The sequence below is a fragment of the Periophthalmus magnuspinnatus genome, chromosome 15 (assembly GCF_009829125.3).
Source record: "Periophthalmus magnuspinnatus isolate fPerMag1 chromosome 15, fPerMag1.2.pri, whole genome shotgun sequence".
NCBI lineage: Eukaryota > Metazoa > Chordata > Actinopteri > Gobiiformes > Gobiidae > Periophthalmus > Periophthalmus magnuspinnatus.
In genome coordinates this window covers 6,099,208-6,126,781 of record NC_047140.1, presented here as the reverse complement: position 1 = coordinate 6,126,781, position 27,574 = coordinate 6,099,208, and the positions used below count along the sequence as shown (strand labels likewise).

At 37.6% G+C, this 27,574-nt stretch overlaps 1 protein-coding gene across 2 annotated transcripts in view; it reads left to right on the top strand.

The window, feature by feature from the left end:
* The window catches only part of parga (poly (ADP-ribose) glycohydrolase a), a 38,685-nt gene extending 11,363 nt beyond the window's left edge, over positions 1–27,322 (top strand). Inside the window, exons 8-18 of one of the 2 annotated variants that reach the window (XM_033979960.2) lie at positions 350–442; positions 3,705–3,859; positions 8,035–8,114; positions 8,187–8,247; positions 9,109–9,184; positions 11,106–11,253; positions 16,902–16,980; positions 17,338–17,446; positions 19,272–19,377; positions 22,089–22,217; positions 25,590–27,322. In XM_033979960.2, coding sequence (XP_033835851.1) covers positions 350–442; positions 3,705–3,859; positions 8,035–8,114; positions 8,187–8,247; positions 9,109–9,184; positions 11,106–11,253; positions 16,902–16,980; positions 17,338–17,446; positions 19,272–19,377; positions 22,089–22,217; positions 25,590–25,774 — 1,221 coding nt within the window. In that variant the 3' untranslated portion in view covers positions 25,775–27,322. The remainder of the gene's footprint in view (positions 1–349; positions 443–3,704; positions 3,860–8,034; positions 8,115–8,186; positions 8,248–9,108; positions 9,185–11,105; positions 11,254–16,901; positions 16,981–17,337; positions 17,447–19,271; positions 19,378–22,088; positions 22,218–25,589) is intronic. The other variant, XM_055227356.1, reaches the window with a different exon arrangement.
* The last annotated feature ends 252 nt before the right edge of the window (positions 27,323–27,574 follow it).

Here is a 27,574-nt window from a genome sequence, read left to right as displayed (position 1 = left end):
TTGTAATCAATAAACTTGGACCATAGTGTCACAGAACATCATCTGTCAAAATAATATGGTAAAAAAAATTGTGAATGGACTTTTTTCACAGTTTCTTTAAAGGTCCTATATTACACAAAATGGATTCTTGTCAGCTTTAAGTTAAGTTGGAATGTTGTTATCTCATCAAAAACATACTTGGAGTTGTGTTTTCTTTGAGTATTGCTTTTATTATTGTTATTATTGTGTTCATATTTATATGACACTCATTTATAAAAAAAAAAAAAAAAAAGTTTGTTTTTGTCAGTGTCACTCTCATGGTACTATTTCAGCACTGTAATAATGTATCTATTGTATTTATTTGTTTCAGTGTCTGGAGCATAGTGAGGCACAGCACCTGTTGGAAGTAGTGCTGCCTGCCATGGTGGACCTGGCCCTCAGTGCTCCTCGCATCTGCACAATGGTACGGATTAGTTCTCTGTAAAATGCATATTTGGGTCCGGATATGATCAGTTATGATTTTTTTTTTTTTTTTTTTTTTAATGTTTCAAATCCAGAATAGTAATCACTGTTATTATTTTTATTATTAAACAACCTGCACACAATTTACACCATGAGTGAAGAACATGTTTCTGAACTGGCCACTCTTCTTTCATTCTGATGTTGAACCATGGCAGAGAAACAACTGTCTGGAATAGTAATAGGCAGGATGTAGCAGCAAATTCTGGGTACCATCTTGATGGGTTTGCACGGCATGTTATTGAATGAAAAATGCACATTACACACTTTGTTAGGGCCCCCTCCCTGCACTGGGCCCTGGGTAAACAGTGTGACACCCCTGGTAACACGCAGCTGTCTCCACATGATTCCCGTCCAACGAGATCTTAGACTGGATGAAATGGTTTGTTCCTGGCAGATACTTCCTCGTAGTTCTCTTTCAAACTGTAGAGGCAATATTATACTGTCTATTTAATATATAGCTGCTTTACAATGCACTCTGCAAAAGACGTTTTCCTGAACTAGCAGAAAAAAAATCCATGCCAGATTGCATTTATTTCCTAGCTTGAGGCAATTAAATACTGCAGACCCTTACTAAGGCATTATTCATATTTTGCAACATATGGCTGACTAATTTGGGAAATATCCTCAGAATATATAAATTTTTTTCTGACAACCATTGTGATTAGATTTGTGATTTGTTTCAGTAATAGGATTAAAATCCAATTTTAAACATGCCCAAATTTACAAAAAAGACTGATGTATGAACTGATACACTAATACAAGAATCACATTTCAGAACATGTATGTCCAGTTTTTTTTATGCAGAATAATACAGAAATTATGGTACCCAACAAATAGCAGCTTTTGCAATTACGGTAGCTCATAGCGTCCATTGAGACTTTGACTTCTTTTACTACCCTCCCCATTACAATGTTACTAATAAACTGAAAGGACTGGATCTGGACTCCAAAAATCCCTGAACCACAAAGCTCTTATTCCATACTCAATTTTACTTAGAAATGTCATATGAGGAGACTTGGAGTTGGCATCTAAACGGTTATTGAAGATTAAATGGGAGCTGTAGTACAGGATCAGCTCATGACTCACTCCCAGAATGTAATGAATAGGGCTTTTTGGTCAGCATCACAAATTGCTTCATTATATAACAGGGCTGAGGGAGCAGAGGTCCGTCTCCTGCCCAGTCATCCATTTTATGTGTTATGCTTGTGCACTTGGGGAGATTCAGGCAAGATTTTTCATTCATGTTTTTACGTATGACTAGTTTACACACAACACACATGGAAAAGGATGGTTGATTTCTTGCCCAAAATAGCTTAAGTTGATTCATTTCACAGGTTTTTAAATGTCAAGCCCATTTGTCTTTATTTTAGATCAGCAATCATTCATATGAAATACTGTTACATATCCTTCATGTTTGGCATTTATCTAATCTGCTTATCAATATCAAATTCAATTCTCACAAGAAGAAAACTGGATTTTATACGTCTGGCTAAACAAAATCAATCTACTAAAACAGCTGAAAAAAGTCAATTTATTTATTTTTTTTTATTACTATGAGAAAATCTTCTACATTTAGGGACAGTTTAGAACAGGGATTCCCAAACTTTTCAGGCAAGGACCCCCACAATAATAATGCTAAATTATCTTGACACCAGTAACATTTTTTGTTGTTGTAAAACATATAAAATCACATTTATTTAATCTTATTTCACTCACTATTTAAAATGAATACTTAAAGGCATTGTACCTGATTTTTTTTTAACAGTTTACAGTGGTCCAAAGTTATTCCTCACTTACCTTATGCATTCCAAGCATCCTAATTATTCACCATGATTCATTTATAAGCAACTTTCACAATTCCTAGAGACCAGTGTGGAGTTTTGCCATGAAAGTAAAGCTAACAACTTTGAGCATTCTAACTGCGCTCTTCCCGATTATCAGACAATAAAATGCTTTATAAATAGATGCAGACATCACACAGAGGACATATTTTCCAGAGCTGCTTATATAATATATCTCTACAATACTTGTAAAATTGGTTGCAGGACCTTTAAATACAGATTCATATTCTTAATGTACCTTCAAATAATCTCACTTTGGGAACCACTATTTTAGAATACCGCAGTGTGTAAAAATTTGTTTTTTCATGATAGTTAACCATGTTTTAGTGAAAAGAGTAGTCGCGACACTCTAACTGTCATTTTTAAACATCTATAAGAAAAATTGACAGAATTGAGAAATCTTTAAAGTACCGGTAATTAAAACGTGTCTAGATTTTTTTTAAACTCATAAACACTTGTTGCAGTGCGGGGTTCCCCTGTTTGGCCTGAAGTGGTTGCGGTGTGGCAACAGTCGAGGCTAATGTTTATGTGTGTGTTATTAGGCTGTATTGATCTGCTAACTGGGCAGCCTTGGGGAGGCTCTTTAGCTCTAATCAGTGCAGATGGATGAGCCCTGTGGGTCTAACTGAAACCAGGACCTTGATTACTGCCACCAATTTACCTAATGGAACCCGCCTTGTCTCTCCTCCGCTCCGGACTGCTAAACTAATTATGTGTTATCCCCAAGACCAACCGCACCGCCCTCCACCGTCACATGGGTCTTGTTGTGCACAGTGATATAATGAATTATCAAAATATTAGTTTTTATTCTAAATGTCCTCTGTTATACCAAATAAATTCTTGTGCGCTTTAAGCCACGTTTTAATGCTGTTACCTCCTTAAAAACATACCCAGTTGTGTTTTGTGTCATTCACACTTTTGAGTAATCCTGGAATATTAGTCTGTCTACATCTCAAAAGCTCAAAATGCTCTGTTCCGCCTTGTGATGTCACGAAGTTGTAGTTTTCAAGTTTTCAACCATTTCTTTTAGTTCAGTAGAGGCTGACAACTCCAGGGCTGAAATTATACAAATGATTCTAGTGAAGGTGTGTGAAGTTTAAAAACACAGTGGAGCACTTCCTGTATCACCACATGACATCACAAGGTGGAATAGATTGTTTTCTGTTTGAGAGAAGTAGACGGCCTAAATCTGTAAAGATCTTAATGCAGTACAGTAGCTAATCACATGTTATTTGCTTGTAAGATTTAGTCAGAAATCCTAAGTGCTTTTTCTAGAATCACTCACTAAGCAATCATCAGCTTTCACATAACTGTTGATCTTTATTCCTCATTCAGTGACATTAGACTGTGTTTCTTTGGCAGCCCATTCCCTTACTAAAGTCTCGGATGAACCACTCACTGACGCTGTCTCAGGAGCAGATTGCCTGTTTGCTGGCCAACGCCTTCTTCTGCACATTCCCTCGACGCAACTCGCGCAAGTCTGAGTACTGCAACTACCCTGAGATCAACTTCTACAGGTATGTCTGAGTGCTGGAAATACCCAGAGATTACTGGCACATTTTAGTCTACCAAAAGCTACTGTGATCGGATCCAGTTGCTTTTAACCTCTAAATGAATATATTATCATAAATGTTATCTTTCTTTAAAATTATGCCAAAGGCACATACAAAGAAGCATATTGTACTGTATAATATTGTTTCCTCATCAAAAACACCTGGAGTAGCATTTAGTTTGTATTTGGTAATCTTCTGTGAAAGTCCTTTACCTCTGAGCTTCACCAAACATGCAGTTTGAATTGTCCCAGGATTGTTACGTCAGAGGTAGAAATCCTAATTAGTCTTTTTTGCTATAAGTCATCTCCAGACTGCCGTCAAATCTCGTTATCTTCAAATCTTCGTTTCAACCGCATGCTTACATCAACATGTCAGGGCATGTTGATTATCAGCTAGTTATTTTTTCCCCCCATCATAATCCCCTCTGATGGTAGGTGGGTTGTAGATGGTGAGCTGCACCGATTTCCAGAATGGGGAGCACCAAATCTGGGTAATAATGTGTAATTGTGTAATTAGCCATTATTTAAGTTTTAAAACATGAAAAGCCAAAGCAAAAGTTACATATCTTGTGTTTAGTTTCATTCATGCATTTTTTGAGTATTTCAGCATTACTAGTTTGTTTCCTTCTCAAGAAGAGGTGGGGAGGTTCCTCTGTGCTTTTAATGGACTGAGCTCACTTCAGTGTACATTTTAGTAATAGCCAGCAATTAGTGTTTTTGCCATAATGAAGCTGTTTCATTAGAGTCTATGCACTCTGTTGGCATCAGTGGTGTTTTGTGTGCACGCAAATTAGGTCTGATTACCTACCTTTGCCTTTTTTTCATTATATCAAATTCAAATGCAAAGATGCCTACAAGTATTGTATGGGGAGGTACGGGGAAGTATTGAGAAATAATACATTTAATAAAACGATCACAAAGTACTACAGTGTACTTTGTGATCGCAACATGAGGTAATTGATTGCACCTGGGGACTCCTTAATTTGAAGGCAGCTCTCAGTCTAGACCGTGGGAGGGGATGAGTGAGTAGGAGTGTTAAATTGTTGTTGTCTTTTTCAGCCTACACAGAAGAGACAGACGCCACGGATACTTGGGTCAACTAAGTGAAACATATTTATTCTTTGAAACTCTTTGCCCTGTCCCTATTATTTTATCCAGTACATATTTTGAACCAATGAAAAATACAAAGAAATATTAAGTAATACAATTATTCAGGATTGCTCCAGGTAATTGGGCTTATCACCGATTGACACAATAAATCTATTTTAAAATTTGTTTTAAATTTTTTTTGATAAGGCAGACGATCTAAGGACTTCTCAAAACATTGAACTTTACATTGGGTAAACTTGTGTTTTTTTCCATATTTATTCCATTTTATTCTCTAGGGGGAAAAAATCTGATATGGTTTTCAATTTTTATTTTACTTTAATATTTTTTCAGTCAACATTCCAAAATAACCTTAAATTCTGACACTTTAGTTTAGTCCATACACAAGTCCCATTTTAGCCCGTGTTCCGACATTCCCTGTAATCTACATGTCCTCTGGTTAATCTCATTAGCCTCCGTCCTTCCCCCCGGAGCCCTTTTTATGATCAAACTGCCATATTGATCATGCCACTTGTTCACATGACTCCCTCTCTCGCTCTCGTCACTTTAATCTGCTCCTCTGGCCTCCTGTTACAATCAGTCATCTGTGTAAGTGGCCTCTATCTGGGCCCGCATCAGATTTGTGTGGCAGCGGGCAGCGCGGGTGAGGAGGCCGAGCTAACGATGTAAGCATTGATTCCGGCTTCAGATCCCTTGCCACAAGCTTTTCTTCTCACAGCAAAAAAAATGTATAAATAAAAAAAATCACATTTAAATTAAAATAAAAAATATATAATAAAATAATAGAGCTGCAAGATTAATCACAATCAAATCGAAATCACAATTTGAATGGATGCAATTAGCAAATACATTTTTTAAGTACTGTTTCCCCCACAAACAACCAAATATCCTGTCTTATTCTGCATAAAAACTCCTAGCCCTGTAGTTTAGGTCTGTGCAAACATGTTCTGAAATGAAGGACGAACTGTAGTAACATTTAAACATAAAAAAATGTATGTTTAAAAATGTCATCACTTTGTTAGATTTTGCATAAACCTTTAAATTTCATGTCAGACTTTGTTAAAAATATATGAACCAAAATGCATTTAGTATAATTAGAGTTTGTTCCTGCTCTATTCAGTTGAACTGAAGTCATCTTTGTAGCCCACAGAGATTTCATCTTTTTGCCTCCTGATGCACAGTTATTGTTTTCATGTGGAAGTGGAGATGAGAATAATATTTCTATGATCCAATTATGGTCAATATGATAGTATTATAGAGCCATTTGTACATTAAATAATGCAGTGCTTCTAGTAAACAACAAATAAACTGGATATTTTAGTCACAGAAATGTGATTCTTGTATTAGTTTGTCATATTTCAGTATTTTTGTCAGTTCTTCTGGACCTGTTTAAAATGTGAACTTTGAACAGAATCTTTTGAGCAAAACATAAATCTCAACTCTAACTGGTGTATGCTTGGTAGAAAAGCACAATTCCCAATCGTTCAGCCCTAGTAAAGAAATGCCTTAGCGTTGGGAAGAAGATGAGACAGGACAATGGTAGTGAGAAAACGTGTGTGGATCGTTACGGCACCCCCTCCCTCCCTCCTGCTGTAATTGAGGGAGTGTCCATCACTTTGCTTATCGGCTACAGTAGCACTCTGTCTTGGGCGAGCAGAGCGGCAAGCAATCTGCTGATTGCTGTTTTGGCAGAAGTGTCAGGGTTTGTCCTCCGTTAAGTGATGGATAGATGGAAGGGCTGGAAAAAGGCTGAGACGCTGTCTCTCAGGTTTGCTTCAGTTTGAGCAGAAAATGACACAGGGATACACTGGGTTATTGAAGTGGTCTGGTAGATACTGGTGTTAGCCACAAAGGGAATGCCAAGATATGTTACCAGTGTAGTGGTCACTTGCTATGATTCGATTTTCTGATAAGATTGTGTTCATTCTAAGTTATATTCCAGTTTAGGCAGCCGTAACTCATTGTAAGTGTGTAGGCAGTAGAGTTGTCCAGATATTAAAAGTTTTTACTTGATTTCAATACTAAGGAATAGACTTGATACTCAATACTGATTCCAATACCGCAATGATAATTAAACATGTCTTTAGTTAGACAATAGAATGTTATTTTCAACATTAAATCATAGTGCTTTTTTTATATTCCCGTGTGGCCTTATATCTGTATAATCCCTCAGTTGTCCAGGTAGGTTCCATATTGGTCCATGGCTGTATACGAGTCTATGTGTCTTATACTTGTCCTGATACATTTTAAGAACATTCTAAAGCTGTTCAGGAAAGCTTATGTTGTGCACAGCTAACTGAGAGACTTTCAGTCACCTACAAAGCTTTATTTAATTAGGGTTGTCAAAAGAATCATGATTTTTAGATACTCATTTGAACATGCACAATCCTAAAAGAATAATAAGACCAAGTTGGACCTTTTGAATAGTTTAATAAAGATCTATTATCAGAACTATTATAAGTTAATTTGTGTTTAAAATGATCGTTTTCATATCAAAATCTGTATTGAGTTTCAAGTCTTTTCAGTAGTATCAAATTTCAACCACTTCTATTACACCAAAGTGCCACAGTGCAATCATTATAAAGTCAAGTTTCTCAGTAAATGTAACTAAAGATAGACCAATCAGTCCTGACATTTGGACTTCGGCTAAGGCTATTGGCCTTAAAACTCCAGCACAGGCCGATATTTTGTTTTGATTGATCTGCTGCCTAAAAATCCCACAAAACTTTATATTAACACGTTACCAACACAGAGATAACTGCACTAAATGTGATACACAGCTCTCTTAAAGGTTTGTGATAGAAAAGGCTTGTGGGGGAGTTTACATAAGAATTACATGATTTGGGGAAAATAATCAAAATTGGCCTTATATCGGCTCTGGATTCTAAAGAATCGGTATCAGAATTGGCCATGAAACAACACATATCGATCAATCTCTAAATGTAACACAGTCATAATAGATGGTTTGCCACAAAAGGTTATAACTTCATTATTATATGTGACAGTTATTTACATTTTGCTTTTGTTTTCTAGATTATTTGAAGGTTCTTCTACCCGGAAGATTGAGAAGTTGAAAACTCTGTTGTGTTACTTTAGGAGAGTTACACAAAACAGTAAGTCAGATTTACTATATATACTGTTATTCATTTGAACTACGTTTTAATCATCATATTTCTTATTTCCAGGGCCAAAGGGTGTGGTTACATTTACAAGACAAACACTAACTAGTTCCCCAGACTGGGATAGGTATGTATGAGATTATGCATTTTATTATCCTTTTTTCCCAGCTCCTTCTTGCCTTCAAAAGTCCCAATCTTTAGTAGTTTAGTTCAAGTAGGAAAAATATAGGGGAAACGATAAATCAACCAAATTTGCTATGTTCCTTTGAATTTCGTGTCAGATTTTGTTCGTATCTATGCATCAAGATTAATTTAGTATAATTAGAGTTTTAGTGGTGTTCCTGTTCAGCAAATTACGATTTCCAGTCAAAGGGAAGTCATTTTTGTAACGAACAGAGATTTCAACTTTTTGCCTCCCGATGCACTGTAATTGTTTTCATGTAGGAAGTGGAGTCGAGAATATTTTTATGATCCAATTATGGTCAATATGATGGCATAATATAGAAATTTGTACATTTGGCCCATATTACCCGACTTTCTGATCTATGTTATAATGCTTCCTCATCACAAACAGACCTGGAGTTGTTTGTTTCATTCACACATGTTTAACACACAAACCTGTATATTTAGACTGAGTTCTTCTCTCAAACAGAAAACACTGTTCCACCTTGTGATGTCATGTGGTAATACAGGAAGTGCTCCACTGTGTTTTGAAATTCCATACATTTTCACTAGAATCATTTGGATGATTTCAGTCCTGGAATTGCCAATCTCTACTGACCAAAAGATAGCTTCATGACATCACACCGTGGAGCAGAGCATTTTGAGCTCTGGAGATGTAGACTGACTAATAATACTAATAATAACGTGTGTAAATGAAACAAACCACAACTCCAGGTATGTATTTGATGTTCTAACATGGTTCAAACATCACAAGAGTGAATATTTGTCATTCCCAAACCTTGAAGTTCTTTGTTGTGTCCTCCAGCTCTCAAAGTCAGCTGACACGTCTACACATCACCTGTAAGGGGACCATTGAGGAGGATGGATACGGGATGCTGCAGGTGCGCGTTCCTTTATGCACTTTGTCAGATTGGACAACCAGGAATTTTCAAACGGGACCAAAATAGTGCACCTGCGTTTGACAAAGCACAGACCCTATTTCAATTTAAGCCAGGACAATGAGTAAAAACACACACATGGCAATTGGCAACACATTGGCAATACAGATATTAAGAGATTCACTGATTTGTGTAAACCAAGCTCCAAAAAAGTAGCTCCCAGCAGGCCTGCAAGATTTATTGCAACCAAATCGAAATCACAATTAGCAAATCATAAAGGCACTCACCCTGTAATTTAGATCTGTACAAACATGTTCTTTATGTGATTCTTGTATTACTTTGTCAGTTCATATTTCAGTATTTTTGCCAATTCTTCTGGACAAATTTAAAATGAATTTTGAACAGAACCCCATTATTAAAACATTAATCACAAATCTAATCTCAATGCTTGTCAGAAAAATAGCAATCCCAAATTGCTACTAGCACTGAACTTTGCTAGCCATGTAGTAAAGAAAAATTTGGGTCGAAATGAAATGAAAAATGTGTTCTTCCAATATTTTGTGTTGGGAGGACACATGGCTTTACTTCTTGTATCTCTTGATGGCTTAAAATGAAGCTACAATGTACACTGAATCAGCCCATCAGGTTTACCACTCCACTGCTCTACTTCAGCTCCTACATTTGTGTTAGCTGACAGCTGATCTACACACACCAGTAGCTCCGGGAGGCAAAGGGTGCTGTGTAGGACCCTCGGGTGGGGGTGTGCGTGGAGGGTGGGGTGTCCGCAGATCTCTTCGGAGTGACGCGGTGATGCTGTGGGTGGCCTGTCATCCTGTCATTGGGTGAGATCGAGCGGTGAAGGGGTGAGGCCAAGGGTGAGGGAGTGAATGGGTGAAGAGGGAGCCGAATACATACAGACACTGTGACTGTCACCAGACTGACGAAGATATGGGCCAGTGAGCGTGACCCCAACCTCTGACTGCAAATAGTGACATGCTTACTAAGTGGGACCTCCTCAGCACAAAAACAGTTTTTTGCTGCAGCGTTCAACATTAAAATAAGATCTGATTGTTAGATTTTGTATAATAAACATTTCAATTTTGTGTCTGATTTTGTTCAAATATACACACCAAAATTAGTTTAGTATAATTAGAGTTTTAGTGGTGTTCCTACTCTGCAAATTACAATTTCGAGGGGAAGTAATCTTTGTAGCGAACAGAGATTTCATTGTCTACTGATCTACTGTTATTGGTTTCATGTAGGATATTGAGGCAAAAATAATATTTCACTGATCTAATTATGGTCAATATGAGAGCATAATAGAGCCCTTTGTACATTAAAGGGCCCACATTTCCTGATGTATGTTATAATGTTTTTTCATCATAAACATACGTGGAGTTGTGTTTTGTTTCATTCACGCATGTTTAACACACAAACACTGCATAATTAGGCTGATTTTTTTTCTTTGAAACAGAAAAGATCGCCTTGTGATGTCATGTGGTAATACAGAGAGTGAACCCACCTTCACTAGAATAATTTGTATGATTTCAGACCTGGAATTGCCAAACTCTATTGAACTTAAGGTAAAAGGCAGTTGTTAACTTGAAAACTATCACTTCATGACATCACAAGGTGGAACAGAGCATTTTGAGATTTGGAGATGTAGACAGACTTATAATGCAGGATTACTCAAACATGTGAATGAAACAAAGCTTAACTCTGGGTATGTTTTTGATGAGATAACAGCATTATAACATGGCTTTAAGCTCACAAGAATCCATTTTGTGTAATACAGGACCTTTAAATAATACATGTTACAGTGATTCTAGTAAATAAAAAATAAGCAGGGTATTTTAGTCACAGAAAAGTCTAAAAATGAATGAAGATGGCATTTCTAATATTGTGTGTATGTGTGTGTTGTTAGGTGGACTTTGCAAACAGGTTTGTGGGCGGGGGAGTGACAGGACACGGTCTGGTCCAGGAGGAGATCCGATTCGTCATAAACCCAGAGCTCATCGTGTCCCGCCTCTTCACTGAGGCCCTGGAGAGCAACGAATGCCTCATCATCACAGGTCTCACCCCCCCCCCCCCCCCCCCCCCCCACACACACACACACACACACACACACAAACAATAAAACTCTACTTTGTTTGTTTTCAACCTATAATAAAAGCATTGACTGAAATATGTGACCTAAAAGGTAACAACCCTCACCTAAAACGAGTATCAAAACTAGATATTCCTTCTTTATCATCTTTGTCATGATCTTGAGTGTTTTGTATCCCTGTTTTATCTGTAAATATGTGTTTTTAACTTTGTCTTGTACAGTGTCCTTGAGTGTTGTATCAGAATTTGTATTGAGTCTATTCCTTAGAACAGAAATGGTATCTTGACAACACTACAACTTATACTAAACTTATTGTAATGTTTTGTACAACTGTCATGCAACTGTCACGCAATTTATGTTTGATTCTGTTTTAAAGGAAGAATAATAATTGATGGCTAATTTCCATGTCCAGTCTTAGCAGGTTAACGAAAGACACAAAAAACTAACTGCAGTCCATCGTTCATCAGTATCAGAGAGACCGTTAATAAAATGGGAAAATAATCTAACATCCCCCTTGTATTAAATGTCCTGCCCCATGTCGTGGTCATCCTGGAGGAGTTGCTCCGCGTCGTGGGCCTCCCTCCTGGTGGAGTTGCCCTGTGCTGTGGTCGTCCCGGTGGAGTTGGCCCGTGCTGTGGTCGTCCCGGTGGAGTAGCTCGTGTTGTAGTCGTCCCGGTAGAGTTGCCTCGTGCTGTGGTCGTCCCGGTGGAGTTGGCCCGTGCTGTGGTTGTCCCGGTGGAGTTGCCCCATGTTGTGGTCATCCTGGTGGAGTTGCCCCACGTTGTGGCTGTCCTGGTGGAGTTGCCCCGCTTTGTGGCTGTCCTGGAGGAGTTGCCCCACGTTGTGGCTGTCCTGGGGGAGTTGCCCCGCTTTGTGGCTGTCCTGGAGGAGTTGCTCCGTGTTGTGGGCCTCCCTCCTGGTGGAGTTGCCCCGTGCTGTGGTCGTCCCGGTGGAGTTGGCCCGTGCTGTGGTCGTCCCGGTGGAGTTGGCCCGTGCTGTGGTCGTCCCGGTGGAGTTGCCCCGTGCTGTGGTCGTCCCGGTGGAGTTGCCCCGTGCTGTGGTCATCCCGGTGGAGTTGCCCCGTGCTGTGATCTCTTGAGTTATTTCTGGCCTTTATTAAGCCCTGTGTGTTTCTTGTGCTCAGTTCATTTCCAGCCTGTCCGTCCATTCGTCTGAAGGTAAATCTATTGCATTGATTCACATGGGACGTCCCAGTTATCGTTCATTTTTCTGTAGCAAAATTGCTCTATTTTTCAAAATCACATTCTCCACACACTACAGTCTGCATTTAAAAACTAAGGTCTGTCCAGGTTTAAACACTACTGTTTTTATATTTATTCAGATTTTTTAGGTTTCATTTATATTGATGAATGAATTGATCACTTCACTTGTAAATTAACAATTGTTAATGAGATAATAAAGATTTACACAGAACCATTACTTATCTATAATTAGCAATCTATTAATCACAGCACAAGCATCAAGTGCCTAAATAAAAGTGTTTTTGTTTTTTACAATTTAAAAATATTTGTTCAAATATGATCTTTATTTGAAACTGAAATGACTTTTATTAACTCTAAATTGTCCTTAATGGATTTAGTGGTTGCTATGACAAATAACTACAAAAAAGTAAAAAAAAAAATTCTCTCAAACTTTAAATTGTTGGGACTATAATAGAACAATTATTATTAATGCAACTAACTTGACTTATTTTAATATATCTTTGACTTTTCTTGTATTATTCATTCTTCTGTGATGTGTTTAAATAGACATTAAATTAATAATCAAGTTCATTACAGATGCCAGGCTCTGTGATTGTGTGAAAAATAAGCTCCATTAGCCGCACTGATTAATGATTCTTAATCTTTAAATGACATGTTATAACTTACATCTCCTTGATTGAACTCCCCTTGCACATAACACTATAAGCCTAATGTGTTACACTGAATCAACCAAGACACAAAATGGCCGCACCAAGTATCGACTAACAGTAACTTTTTTTTTCATTTGATAACATAAAATGTGGTACTTTGATCTAATTCATTAAACAGGAGGTATGATGCAAAATTGTTTTTTCATTTAAGTTTGTACCATGTTATAAACTTGTTCCCCCATCACAATTGCACCTGAAGAGGACTTAGATGTCATCCATGCATGTTTGAGTATCTATCAATCTCTCCCAGGCCCTATTCAAACCCTTCTTACACTTAGTGTTGTGGAATAAATTGTCATAACCTGAGAGTTGAAGAGGAGAGGCCTGACGCTGGACTTCATTTACCATCAATACAGGAACCAAGCTCCCGGAGACATGAACCCTCATGATATTATGATAGTGTAGTCCATTCCAGGCTTGTACGGTCCAGTCTGGCAATGCTTCCCTTGTAACTTTTCTGGCAGAGGGTCCTCCATTTGGTTGTCCTCATGGAGATGTCATCGCTTTGCCTGGAATATTCCACAGCATGACATTATCTAATATTTATTTCAATACAGTTTTTTATTGCTCAGAAATACCTTGAAAACATGCATTCTTACTGAGAGCTCAGCCTCTCCGCAGATCTGACCTGTATGGAGCTGGATAAATTTAATCCTATACTGTGGAACATTCTCAGTAAATCTCAGTTGAGACAAGCAGGTGGCAGTGCATCTTTAATGATGATTTATTTTTGCATTTTTCAACTATTTTAAATGTATATATTTTAGCATTGGCAATACAGATATCAAGAGATTCAATGATTTGTGTAAACCAAGCTCCAAAAAAGTAGCTCCCAGCAGGCCTACAAGATTTATTGCAACCAAATCGAAATCACAATTAGCAAATCATAAAGGCAAATGCTAAAACCTCTCACCCTGTAATTTAGATCTGTACAAACATGTTCTTTATGTGATTCTTGTATTACTTTGTCAGTTCATATTTCAGTATTTTTGCCAATTCTTCTGGACAAATTTAAAATGAACTTTGAACAGAACCCCATTATTAAAACATTAATCACAAATCTAATCTCAATGCTTGTCAGAAAAATAGCAATCCCAAATTGCTACTAGCACTGAACTTTGCTAGCCATGTAGTAAAGAAAAATTTGGGTCAAAATGAAATGAAAAATGTGTTCTCCCAATATTTTGTGTTGGGAGGACACATGGCTTTACTTCTTGTATCTCTTGATGGCTTAAAATGAAGCTACAATGTACACTGAATCAGCCCATCAGGTTTACCACTCCACTGCTCTACTTCAGCTCCTACATTTGTGTTAGCTGACAGCTGATCTACACACACCAGTAGCTCCGGGAGGCAAAGGGTGCTGTGTAGGACCCTCGGGTGGGGGTGTGCGTGGAGGGTGGGGTGTCTGCAGATCTCTTAGGGAGTATTATACCTCTGATGACGCAGACTAAGATAACAAGGACTGAGCTGGCAGGGCGAGGCCTCAGTACAGCACAGAAATGGAATTTCTCTAACAGTTAGCTGTAAGACTCAGCCCACAAGCCTGTGTTAGCCATGCTCCCACACGACAATTCTCCATAAATATACAAAACTGTACATAATAACTTGACAAACGTGATGCAATAGGCTCATTGTAAGAATTACTCAAGATGAAGGCAAGACATCTTGTTTTGATACTAGTTTTAGTATGGATTAGTATCAGATTTCCGATACTTTTGACTGCTCTACAACAAAGTAACAAAATATTCACACATTTTCAAAGGGGTGCAAATGTAACATGCTTCCATTCAGTGACATTATTTCAGGCGCCTGAAACGAGAGCGCAGACATTTTTAACTCGGGCTGCACTGCGCCCTTTTGCTCCTCTGTAGACCTGGGCCTGATTCTGATGTCATTCAAATATGGAGGACAGATAAAGACCTTAACCTTCCTCTCCCTCTTGTCTGAATCGAACAGCGCCATGTTGTCTGCATAGGAACACACAAGTCACCTTCAGTGGCTCGCCCGCTTGTCTCCGCCCTCCCACACACCCTCCGCCTCTCCGCCACTCCACCCCTCCGCCTCCCATCCACTTAACTTTATTACATTTGGACAGAAAGGAATTTATAACCCAACTAAGGTCAGCGGTCCCCTAATGGAATGGGCCAGTTACGCCATAGATGCATTAAAACTCTACACGCATTTCCTTTTTAAAATCTGTCTGAGAAATTTGCCAAGCCTAAGCATTTCTATTTTTTTCATATTTTAAGCTGTCGTAGATGGGCACCATTTTTTATTTACAAAGAAAGTCGACAGTTATTAGTTATGGTGTAGTTTTACAATGGACAACTGCGATGACGTTATGGCGCAGAGGCAGGATGAATGGGATAAAGGTGAAGGAGGAAGTGGGCAGCCATGATTAAGAGAGTGAGGCAAGTGTTTTATTTTTGTAACGATAGGACTCGCTCGTCCACTGGAAGTCCTTGATTAAAAGGGGTGTACTCTGGAGTTGTAGGTTTTACACAAGGTTATGTTTCTACTGGTTTAGTAGTAATGTTTTAGGTAATGTTTGCAGTGATCAGGCTACTAAAAATAATCTTTACTCTGGGTTTCAAATTGGAAATTCTTGGCCCATTTTTATTTCACAAACACTTGACTATATTACATGTGTAGTTTAGTGCTTGAGTCATTGTAGGGTTGTCAAAAGACCTCAATGTCCACATACTAAATCATACTAAAACTAGTGTTGAATCTCACTTGAACAAATATTGATGCTGAAAAACAAGAGTTTTAGAACAATCCTATATAATCTATATAAGAACTAATATAAGACTATCAAGCCTTTGCTTTGTATCAGAAGTGAGTTTAAAGTGTAAGTAAAGTGTAAGTATGGAACTGATCATTCTCAGCAAAAATATTTCAATAAAGTTTCAATTTCATCCCTCCTGACTGCCAGAGGGCGGTGCTGAAAGCCCTTTGCACATGCGTTGGGAACATTCAGTGCTTTCCGCACCACCCTTTGAGAGTCATGTGGGGTTCATAGAACCATAGTTACATATGTAACTCTTGTTTTATGACTTTTATCTTCAGATCATTGCAGATTGGACACTTATTTTCGTATTTTGTGTGACAAAAGTACAATGTTTTGGACATTTTTGATTGAGAGTGTTAGTGTACCTTAGTCCAACATTCAAAAACATTTATTATTAGTTTGTAACTGGCACCAATCATTGTAGTAATGTGTCGCCCCCTCACGCCTTTTCCCCTTATGCATTATGTATAAGGTCTGGGGGCTTTAATAGGCCTCATTTTTAGCATCAACTTCATCTGTTTTTATCATGATAGCGAGGGAACAAAAACAACATTGTAACCTATAAGTCTAAATGCCAACGTGTCAATTCAAGTGTTGGCCATTTCATTTTTTATGAGCATTTGTTGCCCAGGTTAGTTTCTCCTGTGTAACAATTTCCTCGTATTGGCCCCTAAGGCTTTTTATTTCAACCCTCTAAGCGGATTACTTAATCAATCAATGCACTTTATTTATGACAATCCAATACCCCAACAGTGTACAAGCTCTAGAAACAGATAGACTCAATTGAATTAGGGCAGTAACGCAATTATCGAGGCTCAGATTTCTGTGCTGTGACTGCCAAATACTACATAATGGATTTTCTCTATTGTTTGGTTGTGTCTTGCAGGTACCGAACAGTATAGTAAATATTCGGGTTACGCGGAGAGTTACAAGTGGGTGGGCAGTTACAAAGATGAGACGCCGAGGTAATTATCAATCCTGTTTCATTCATTTAAAGACACTGTATCAGATTTTTACTATCTTAAAAACTTAACTACAGACAAGTGCATTTTAAGAGGTTTGCAGAGGTTGGCCAGAGCAGAGGTTTTGGAGTAATACTACAAACAACTAGCATGCTGACAGTGCATTTCTGGCTTCTCAGACAAAAAGGTGCTCTATAATTAAACATATTTTGACCCCAAGAGCTGCTTATACAATATATCTGTGCTGGGGAAAGACCAGTTTTGCTCAAATACATGGAAAAAAATCTGGTACAGGCCCTTAAACCAAGAGGAGCACCACTGAAATGACTGAATGATTACTAATTTCTGCTTCTCTTATAGGGATGACTGGCAGAGGCGGTGTACTGAAATAGTGGCCATTGACGCGTACAAATATAGGCATTTCTTGGAGCAGTTCCTTCCGGAGAAGATTACAAGAGAACTTAATAAGGTGAGAGCGATGTGTAAACTATAGTGGACCTGACCTACACTTAGTTAGATAGAAGTGACAAATTGACTATTGTTTATTGGTGGCAGTACAATTTATGGAGTATACATGTCTCTGAGTAACTCTGCTCATCAAACGGCACTGAATACAGATTAAATATAGTTACTTCTATATTTTGAGGATATTACTGCAAGCATTAAGTATCATTTCTATTACCAATTTTGCTCAGCATATTTTTACACTATGGGAGCAACAATTAGACTATGAGGGAGACAGAATACTGTCCTCTATTTTTGGGAAACACTGGAATAATATTTCTTTGTCCTTGCAGTTTTTATTACCAGATAATTGGTGTCAGTGGCTGAGGCAGTCTCTTTTATTAGCAGATAAACTATAGTTATTTTGCCTGCTCTCTTCTCACTCACAAGTACTTAAAATTTTGGCGGTGTCATTGGAAAACTAACAATTCACAAACACAAATACTTTACTTATGTTTATAATGACGGATTGAATTATACGTAGAGTAGAGAAGGCCAGAACGGCAGTGGATCAAACCTTAGATCAAACCTAAACTGAAAACTCGCCTCTTCTCCCTGGCATTTAATACCAGCTAGACAGGATATATTGGTGTTTTACTATCTTCCTATATATCATGTTATTTGTATATCTGTTTGCTTTTTTATCTTTCATGTGAAGCACTTTGGTCAGCTGAAGTTTTAACTCAATAAATCGTCTCAGTGCTCTTATATAAAATACTAGTATACCTGTTCTTGAGCTCATATTGAGATGGAAAGTAAGAGTTTGTGCTATAGAGCGTCTGTATTCCCACTTCCAGACATGATATAGCGGCACTAATGGGAGTTTAGCATCTGAAAACAGTGCTGCGGTGTACATACAGGGACAGAGGTGCCAATTTAGTGCTGTCACAAAGAGCCAAGCCTGTTTTAATGGTGCAAGTTTAACATTTAAAGCTAATTAAATTGGACAGCTACTGTATTATAGCAGAGGTCTCTTTTATGAGAAAAGATGGTCAACCTCACATATGCACACTGCGTTCTATTGATCACTAATTACAGTGGTTTTTGACGTGCCAATGCTAATAAGTACTTTATCAGCTAAAATGTCTAAACAGTGCGCAGGTAAACTAAAGCAAAAGCAGCTTGTGCGTAACTTTTCATTAGTAGAAGAGGTAAATGAGTTTCCAGGTCAAAAGATAAAAGATAAAATAATCACTGATCTGTAACACAGCAGATCTCATGGTTGGAATTTTAAAGACTAAAATCAGGACTACATAATACTGTATAACTATTTTTGATAATGTTTTGTATTGTGATATTTTAAAGATCCTATATTACACAAAACTGACTCTTGTGAGCTTGGGTTAAAATTATCCAAATGATTCGAGTGAAGGTGTGACATCATGAGGTGAAACAGTGTTTTCTGTTTGAGAGAAGAGCTCAGTCTAAATATACAGTGTTTGTGTGTTAAACGTGTGAATAAAGCAAAACACAACTCCGGATATGTTTGTGATGAGGAAAGAATATTGTAACAGATCCAAAAATAGCGTAACATGGGCCTTTAAACACAACAGAAATATTTGTTAGGGTTATTCAAATTGTGATTCCGATATTCACTGCAAACTACTGCGCTCTTTCTATGTTGCGTCACTCCTGGAAACCCCCGTTCTCACCCTGCTCATATATCGTGAGGTCGATTGTCGGTGAACTAATTAATGTACAATGTTTTAGTGTCACTCGCGGTTCAATCTTTTCTTCTGCAAACATCATTAACATACTGTATTTCTGCTTACTTCCTGGATTCCCTTTAGGCATACTGTGGATTCTTCCGTCACAACGCCAACCGCCAGCATCTCTCCGCCGTCGCTACGGGCAACTGGGGCTGTGGAGCTTTCGGAGGAGATACAAGGCTAAAAGGTAACAATAGTTTAAGTTTAACTATAGTGAAATTGTATACAGTACATGCACGTTTGATCACTCAGCCTTTTTATTTGTCTGTAATTATTAAATACAGTAACATCTCATTGAATACCTGGCCAGCCAAGAATACACGGTACTGCAATAGTTTACAAAGACATGTAGTCTGGACATCAGGGACACGCATGGTCTATCTGTATCAAAACAAATATGACTGCTTACAAGGAAAAAATGAAAAAATATCACTTCTGAAAATATCATTTCTGCAGAATCAATGAGTGATGCACCAAATACTGAGAGAGTTTGAGTTTGTTCTAAATGATAAGTGACGAATGAGCTTGTCTGTTTTTACTATGTGTCACTGACATAAACAACCCTGATTGGACGGCTCTGTTTAAGTTTGGGCTGAGAATAAGAGGAGGAGGTGGCGACCAGATTGAGAGGTTTTCTTTTGAGTATACAGAGAGCACCAAGCTAGGACCTGCTTAGCTTCACCTGAAAAAGCTATTCTAAAGCTCAAACCCAAGAAAAGTCACATGTGAACTAGCGACAGTCATAAATAACAGTTTAAATACCCACTTTCCCCCTTTTATGGTTTAGTTACCACAGTTACCACAGCTTTAAAGTGGCTTAAATAAAACTTGCTTTGCCGTAGTACAGATATATTGTATAAGCCGCTCTATGGTAGAAATCCGATTGCTGTGCTCTATCGGGAAGTGTGCTGTTAGCATGCTAATGTTAGCATTACCGTGATGGCAAAACTAGGCCTGTCACAATAACAAATTTTGAAGCGCGATATATTACTTTAGAAAATATAGATGATAAATTATAATATTGAAACTAATTTTTTCCACTGACACAGTAACCCTGAAAAAAACAATTCTAAATCTACGATGCGGTTAAAAACACAAATGGCAATAAATAAATATCAGAATGAAACGTAGAAGTTATTTATTCAACCCTCCACAGCTTAAATCTAACAGGAAAAAGATCTAGAAAAAAGGAAAAATCTTTGTACAATCTTATGTTGTAAAATTTTGTACTGTCCTGCTTATATTTTCATTATTATTGTCGTTATATTTTTGCAGGCTTTTCAGAAATATACAAAGAGTTTCTGCAAATGTCTCGGTTGAGGTTTAAGTATGGCACAAATAGTGAATAGGCTGCACGTTATAAGATTTCTTTAACTGTATTTTAAGTCATATCTTTACAAAAAGCTGGTTATTATCTTGTAGACGGTTTGTATTCCTCACCTCTTCCACACATAACTACCATGTTCTGTTCTCTGCTAGCTTGCACTACCCTGACAGTTGCTAGTCTATTCTAAACTTCCTGGTCAATTAGTATCTCTCTCTCCGTCACTCAGCCGTACCTTCCTGCTGTATTGATCGCTGACACAGGTTTATGCCCTCCATTAATAGGCCAATTGATTCCGGGGTAAAGACGCCATAACTCCTGCCCAAACAGCTCTCAATGGACTGTTTAGCACATCAGTCTGAGTGGGACGAGGCCCTTCTGCTGTCATATTTACTGCTCTCAACTGTAATTCTGTTAAGTAATCACATATTAGGTTAGTGTAAATATTGGAGCGACATAAAACACACTTTGCTTAAAAATGCAGAGACTTCCCCTAATGCATTGGTCCTGTATGTCTGCGTAATCCCTCAGTTGTCCAGGTGTGATCCATAGTAAAAGAAAAAAATCACTTTTGTCATCTGTTATTTCTTTAGTTTAGGGATAAACTCTTTTTTTTTAGGGCTGCACTATTAAAAAAATCTCATTGCAATTTTTCTAATAATTATATCTTATTACCGGTAGATTTGTGTTTTACCACAGAGGATTTTGTCCAGAGTGCACATTGTAAGCGTGTCAAGGATTAACACATTAGCACATTAGCACACCCACATTTCAAATCAAGCTGATAAAACGGGACATACCAGGAGAACTAAAGGGGAGAGTGAGGCGGGAGGAGAGGCAGGCTCTGGATATACGAGTCCACATTTCAAACACCGCCTCTGCAGCCAGGTGTTTGTAATCGGCAACACTTGGTTTTAATCAGGGCAATGGTGTGTGATGTCACATAGTACTTGAAAGTGGAGTGGCCACTGGAGGCAGCACAGTTTTTCACCGTTTTTGACCAGAAATCTGCAAATTAACCTGTAGTCTGTACTAAAACAACCAAAAAAGACCAGAACTAGGACACTATACTGTTAAAATGCAGTATACACAGTTAAGTAGCACAAAAAAGTTTCTTTAGCGTTTACTTCCACTGACATGGTTTTCTTTGCTGTATATGGTCAACTTGTCACTATATAACATTAGCTCCTCAACGCCCTGCCTATTAGCCTTTGTATTAGCCTAACTGCTATTTTTAGAACACCATAACTATAACTTGCGGTAGATGCTAATATGCTGTAGTTGTACTTATGTTGCTATAAAGATTACAAGCCTTTTGCAAGCGCTGCTCTGTTTTGTACATTCATTAATCTGAACTCAATAGCCATTCTTGTAAATATTTAAAGGCTTCAGAGCTAATTTGTGAGGGATAAAAAATTGAGTGGCGTTGATGAGGCAGTGCGACCAGTGGAGGATTATTCACTCTTCAAATACAAATTGCACCTGTCACTTGTGTTTCCCAGCTAAAGCGCTAGCGTACGGGCCTTATTGACCAATTAGCAGTGGAGTTTACTTGCACTGTTGTCATTCTCCAGCTCTTATTCAGCTGATGGCTGCAGCGGAGGCCGGGAGGGACGTGGCGTACTTCACATTCGGAGACGCACAGCTGATGAGGGACGTCCACCAAATGCACAAGTTCCTCACGGAGAGACGCGTCGCAGTGGGTAAGATGGAGTCCACATAATACTACACACCTGCCATCTTTGTGCTGTTGTAATTTTAGCTTCTGGAATAGTTTATGATACTCTTGTTTTTTGCTGCCCGAAACCATTTCTGCGTCTTTATTAGTGATGTGATGTTCGTGAGCGAGTCGACTCTTTTGAACGGTTTCTTAGCGTGAATGGTTGGAACCTCATTTTTGAAAAGAATCAAATCCTTTTCTTTATAATTTTTTATACAATTTCACACCAATTAACACTAAACCAACACAAGAATCAGCACAGAAGCAGAGCAGGCAACACGAATGAGAGCTTTGTGCACAAAAAAACAGATTTGACATCATGATAACAGTTAGTTTTTTATTATTATTATACTGCAATGTTTTATTTAGATTTCCATCATTCCAAAGGGTAAACACAGTCCCACTATCAGTTTGAACTATTTTAAACAGCTCTTAGCACTGGTCATTTCTCTCTGTGATTGAATTGTAGATAAAATAAGTTCTCACATTTGCTTCTGTCATATAAATAAATCGTAAAAGAGCCAGTCTTTTGAACGGCTGCTTGAAATAAATGGATCCAAAAGATTTGGATCCCCTGAAAGAGCCAAAAGTCCCATCACTAGTCTTTATTTATAACTCACAAACATATTTTACATTTCCCCTCTCGGTACCAATTTTGTAAAATAATATCAACATTTTTTTCTGGAGATCTCAAATCTTTTTAAACTTGACATTGATATTGCATGTAATTAACTATAATTTATCTGGAAAATGTATTTATTTTGAGCATCTTTCAGGCCAGCAGAGTTGTTTAGGTGTCTAATGCCCTCTGTTGGCAACAGTGGGAAGAGAAATATTTTTAAAAGACAAATTAGCAGAATGGTCATTGTCAACATGATTCTAACAGATCTGTGCATTGAATTAAGTGCAAGACGTGATTGTGATTAGCGTCTGGTGAAGTTGTATATAGTTTTTAGTTGCTAGCGATTACACAAAGAATCTGTTCTGTCACTCTAGGGAGGTGGCGACATTCCTACATAGGCCTGTCGTGATAATAAATTTTGAAGTCCGATATATTCCTGAAATAAATATAGACAATAAATGACACAATAACCCCAGAGCAGGTTTAAAAATCATGAGCTGCAATAAATAAATAGCAGATTGAAACACTTAAGTCATTGGTTTGAATCTGTAATAAGTTAAAGATAAAAAATAGCCAAATATTTCCTAGTAGTGCAAAGAAAAAGTACACTCAATAAATAAAAAAAATATTGTTCCAGCTTTCATATATTGAATGTCAATAAAGTGTGTATCATGATGGGCCTATTCCTACATTCAAATTCACTTACCATGTTCAGTCTAGAAATTACAACAGAAATATTTAATAATATGGCTCTGAGTGAACCACCCATTTCCCCAGGGACAATGCTACTGCTTTGTCAATTAGTGCTGATCATTCTAAACAAAGGCCAAAGTGCATATGACAGGATGTGTTTTTTTATGTTTTTCTTATAATTACTGGGTTTGTTGGAGTAGCACCTAAGTGGCAGTTTGTGGGGAGATAAAGTTGAATACAAAAGAACAAAAATACAGGAAGCTTTAGCTGTTGGTTTTTAAACATTATCCCTCTACCTGTGCCATCAACACAGACATTTCCAGTCAAAATGCAGGGAATTTACACACAAGGAATGGTTCTTTCACTGATTAAACATTGATGTAACAAAACAGCGGTGTCGTCATATGTTGTTATGAGTCTGATCATAGCTATTATGTATTTTAGACAAGTTTTGGCTCCTTTTAACATTATGGTTTCTAGGTAACAGAACTAGAATTACCTCTCCGTATGCCACGCTGCCCATGTCCAACAAGGAGGTAAAATGATAAACTTCACCAAAATTAAAAATCGAGAAAAAAACGAGACACCATTTCATATTCAGATCTTGAATATAATGATGTCCACTCTGTTTTATTGAAATCAGTAGTCTAAACTGTCATATGCACTTTGACTTTCACCTATATATAGCACTGTATGACTTGAGCTGGAGGTTGTGGGTTTGTCCTGCACAAACATCATTCAGGTTTTCCCTCATTGTTGCTATTACCAGGACTGTCCCCATAAATAACAACCCAGTCCATCTGTATGTTAAGTTATTCCACTATATGGGCCATCTCTCTGTCTGCCCATTCATTTAACCTGCACAGAAGAGTGGATTACCGCCTCAGCTGACCCTCACCCCCACACCCCACCACCCCCGCCCTCTCTCCCCTCCTCTCCTCCTCCTTTCCTCCTCCTCTGTTCTAACTCTCTCTTTTTCATTTTTCTTCCCCTGACATTTATTGAAGCCTTTCACAGAAATTCCCCTCTAGCCATCCATTTCCTAAAGTGGAGGTAGAGAGACGACTCACGACTTGTGTGTATTTGTGTGTGAGTGATTTAGAAGGCTGCTAAAATGTGCGTGCAGTTTTAGACTCATTGTTTTTTCCGAATTGTAACATTCTGACTACATCCATAAATAAGAAACAAAATAGCAAAATAGCGGAAGTTTCATTTTAGGCAAGATTGAGTAACATAGAGTTAATCAAAGAAAAACTTGTGATGGGGTCTATTCACTGCATAAACATGTCTCTTGTTTAGAATATAAGCAACCAACCAAGTGACAACTTTTGCCCTAAAGTTGAAGTTGTACCAACATTTTCAAACTGTAGTTTCTTGTCAAGGCTTGACTGTTTTAGAAGGAGGAATTCTTTGGCATTTCCCTATTTTATTGAACTGTGCATTATATGTGACAAATATCTATTTAAATGTACTTTTATGTAGTTAATAACAAAAAATATAACACAACATTTATGGCAAAATTCACCATTTAAAAGATTCAAATACATTTTTATAGGTGTATTTTTTTGTTAAACCACTACATACACACAAACTTGGGGCTGTATTCCATTAAAATTCTTAGTCAAAATGTCCTGCTGATCAATTAAAGCAAAAGCTCTCAAAACTACTGCGTATGTGTGGGAGTTCAGGCAAAAAAGTGCAGAAAAGAAATAATGTATTTATATAAAGATGGATTAAACTTGTGAATCATACATTTAATCTACTTTTTTAAATACCAAAAAAATACAAAATCTTCAGTTAACTCACTCATTCACTTTCCTTTCTGCTGTTGTCCCATATAAATCCTTATAATCTAAATAAAATGATCAATCAACTAATACAGATTTTGATCAACCAATTAATTGACTAAGCCGCTAAAGGCCCACAGCCCTGCACCTCTGTAAACTAGAAAAGCACATACCCCTATTTTGAATCACAGCCCTCTATATTTGTCTCTTGTGTTAATCCTTTCATTGTTTACTGTTCCCTCTCTGGTCCCAGGCCGTGTGTACAACCTGCTGCTCCAGTACTCCAGTGCGGTGTGTAAGAACTGCCGCACTTCCAGGCCGGACGTCACCCTGTACAGTTTCATCTACGAGAGGGTGTCCTCCTCCCACTGCAGGGGCGCTGGGGTCACCGACACCAAAGATCCTGGACACGGCTCCTTCACCTCAGACTCCCATTAACGCCACAAGGACTGTCTGCTCCACACAGCCATGTTCAGTCAAGGAGTCGGTGTTACAGTTACAGTGCTACAATCACTTTAAAGGACACATGTCATGCAAAATGGAGCTTTTTTTTTAGCTTTTAACCATTTTATATTGTTGTTCCCTCGTCAGAAACATACCTGGAGTTGCATTGTATGTATGTGTCATTAATCCAAAGTTGTCTTCTTTGAGCACTCACAAAAGAGTTCTGTTTGCATTTTGCCTGGATTGTTGCATCACAGGTAAAACTCTGGACTTCTCCTGTGTAGTTTTTAAGTGCATAAAGTATCACCAGACTCTTTCAGTGGTCAAATTGTGTTCATAAAGAACACATGCCTCTATTAGCATAGCAGTCACGTGTTTTTTGTTTATAAAGTGGGTTTTCCAAATGTAGACATCATTTTAAGTTTGAAAATATGAAATCCTTAGTTTTTGGCGAACAAAAGCATTTTGCATAATATGTGTCCTTTAAATGGAAGTCGTGTTTGCGCTCAGTGGTACAGTATTTTAGCTTTAACTCTGTTGGATTCATTCAAGAGAAGATGTTGAACTTTGTTGGCATTCTAACCATTAACTTGGGAATCACTGGTATATAATTCCATTTTTGTCAAGTTGTTGTTGAGGCTGTAGCCTTTGGAAACAACTTTAAATTCTGACATACTGTGGAACATTACAGGCAAAGCACTTACATCTCAGTGCAGACTAGAAGATGGACAACGCCTCCAACAGAAATAACTGTATATTATTACTATATACATTCTAACTAAATATCTCAAATTGACTTATTTACCAAAACAAATACACTGTACCACTTTAGTACAAACCAGGCTCACCTCTCACACAGACATCCCCTTTAAGTCTGTGAGACCAACACACAAACTACCCCACACACTTCTGCCTTCAGCACTGGCTGCATTTACTGTAGGAGCCTTGTATTAGTGGTGTCCAGACTTATAGCAATAGTAAATCCGGGTTGCTGTTTTAGGCCTTTTAGTCTTGATGTAATGGGGAGAGATAGAACAAACGATATCCATAAATGGCCGAGTATTAGTAATATGCATGGTGGTCAGTTTTCAGTTTGATGCGGGTTCTTCTGCCATATACAATGTTCAGTTTTTGTAATATCTTACCATAGTGATGAGTGCTGACTGATTTACCATATAGTAGTCTATGCATGGGTTACAATTATTCATAAAATACAATTAAATGCTGCTTTTTGATATCTTCTGGGATGTCAACATTTAAAACACTAATTATCATTTATTTAACTGTCACCAAATAGTCCACATGCGCCAACATGTTAAAGGCTCATTCCAATCTGTTAATTGGAGAGACAGATCATTAAAAAATTGCACGTAAATATTATTTTATGTTTTTACAAATGTAACCGTGGTGATTATTTTGATATTGTTTGACAGGAGCAGTATTTAATAATTCATAAAGTAAAAAGTGTATTATATTGCCTAAAACTGTACTTTTAGGTTGTATTCTTTTTATTATAATTTCTTTATTAAAATATATCCTCTGAAGTGGTTTGGACTTTGTGTCTCAAAAATACTAACACTAAAAATAAAAAAAATAAATAAATAGTGCATTATGTTTCATGGCAAAAACAAAATTTCTATGTGATAAATTAGTTGAATTAATATTTTCTATCTTAATTTGAGTGGTTTTGATTAGATTTGGATTATTTAGTTCATGGTATTTAAAATAGATAATACATGCTAAAAATAATTATTTGTCAATTAAATTTTTTTACTTACTATAATGTAACAGTGG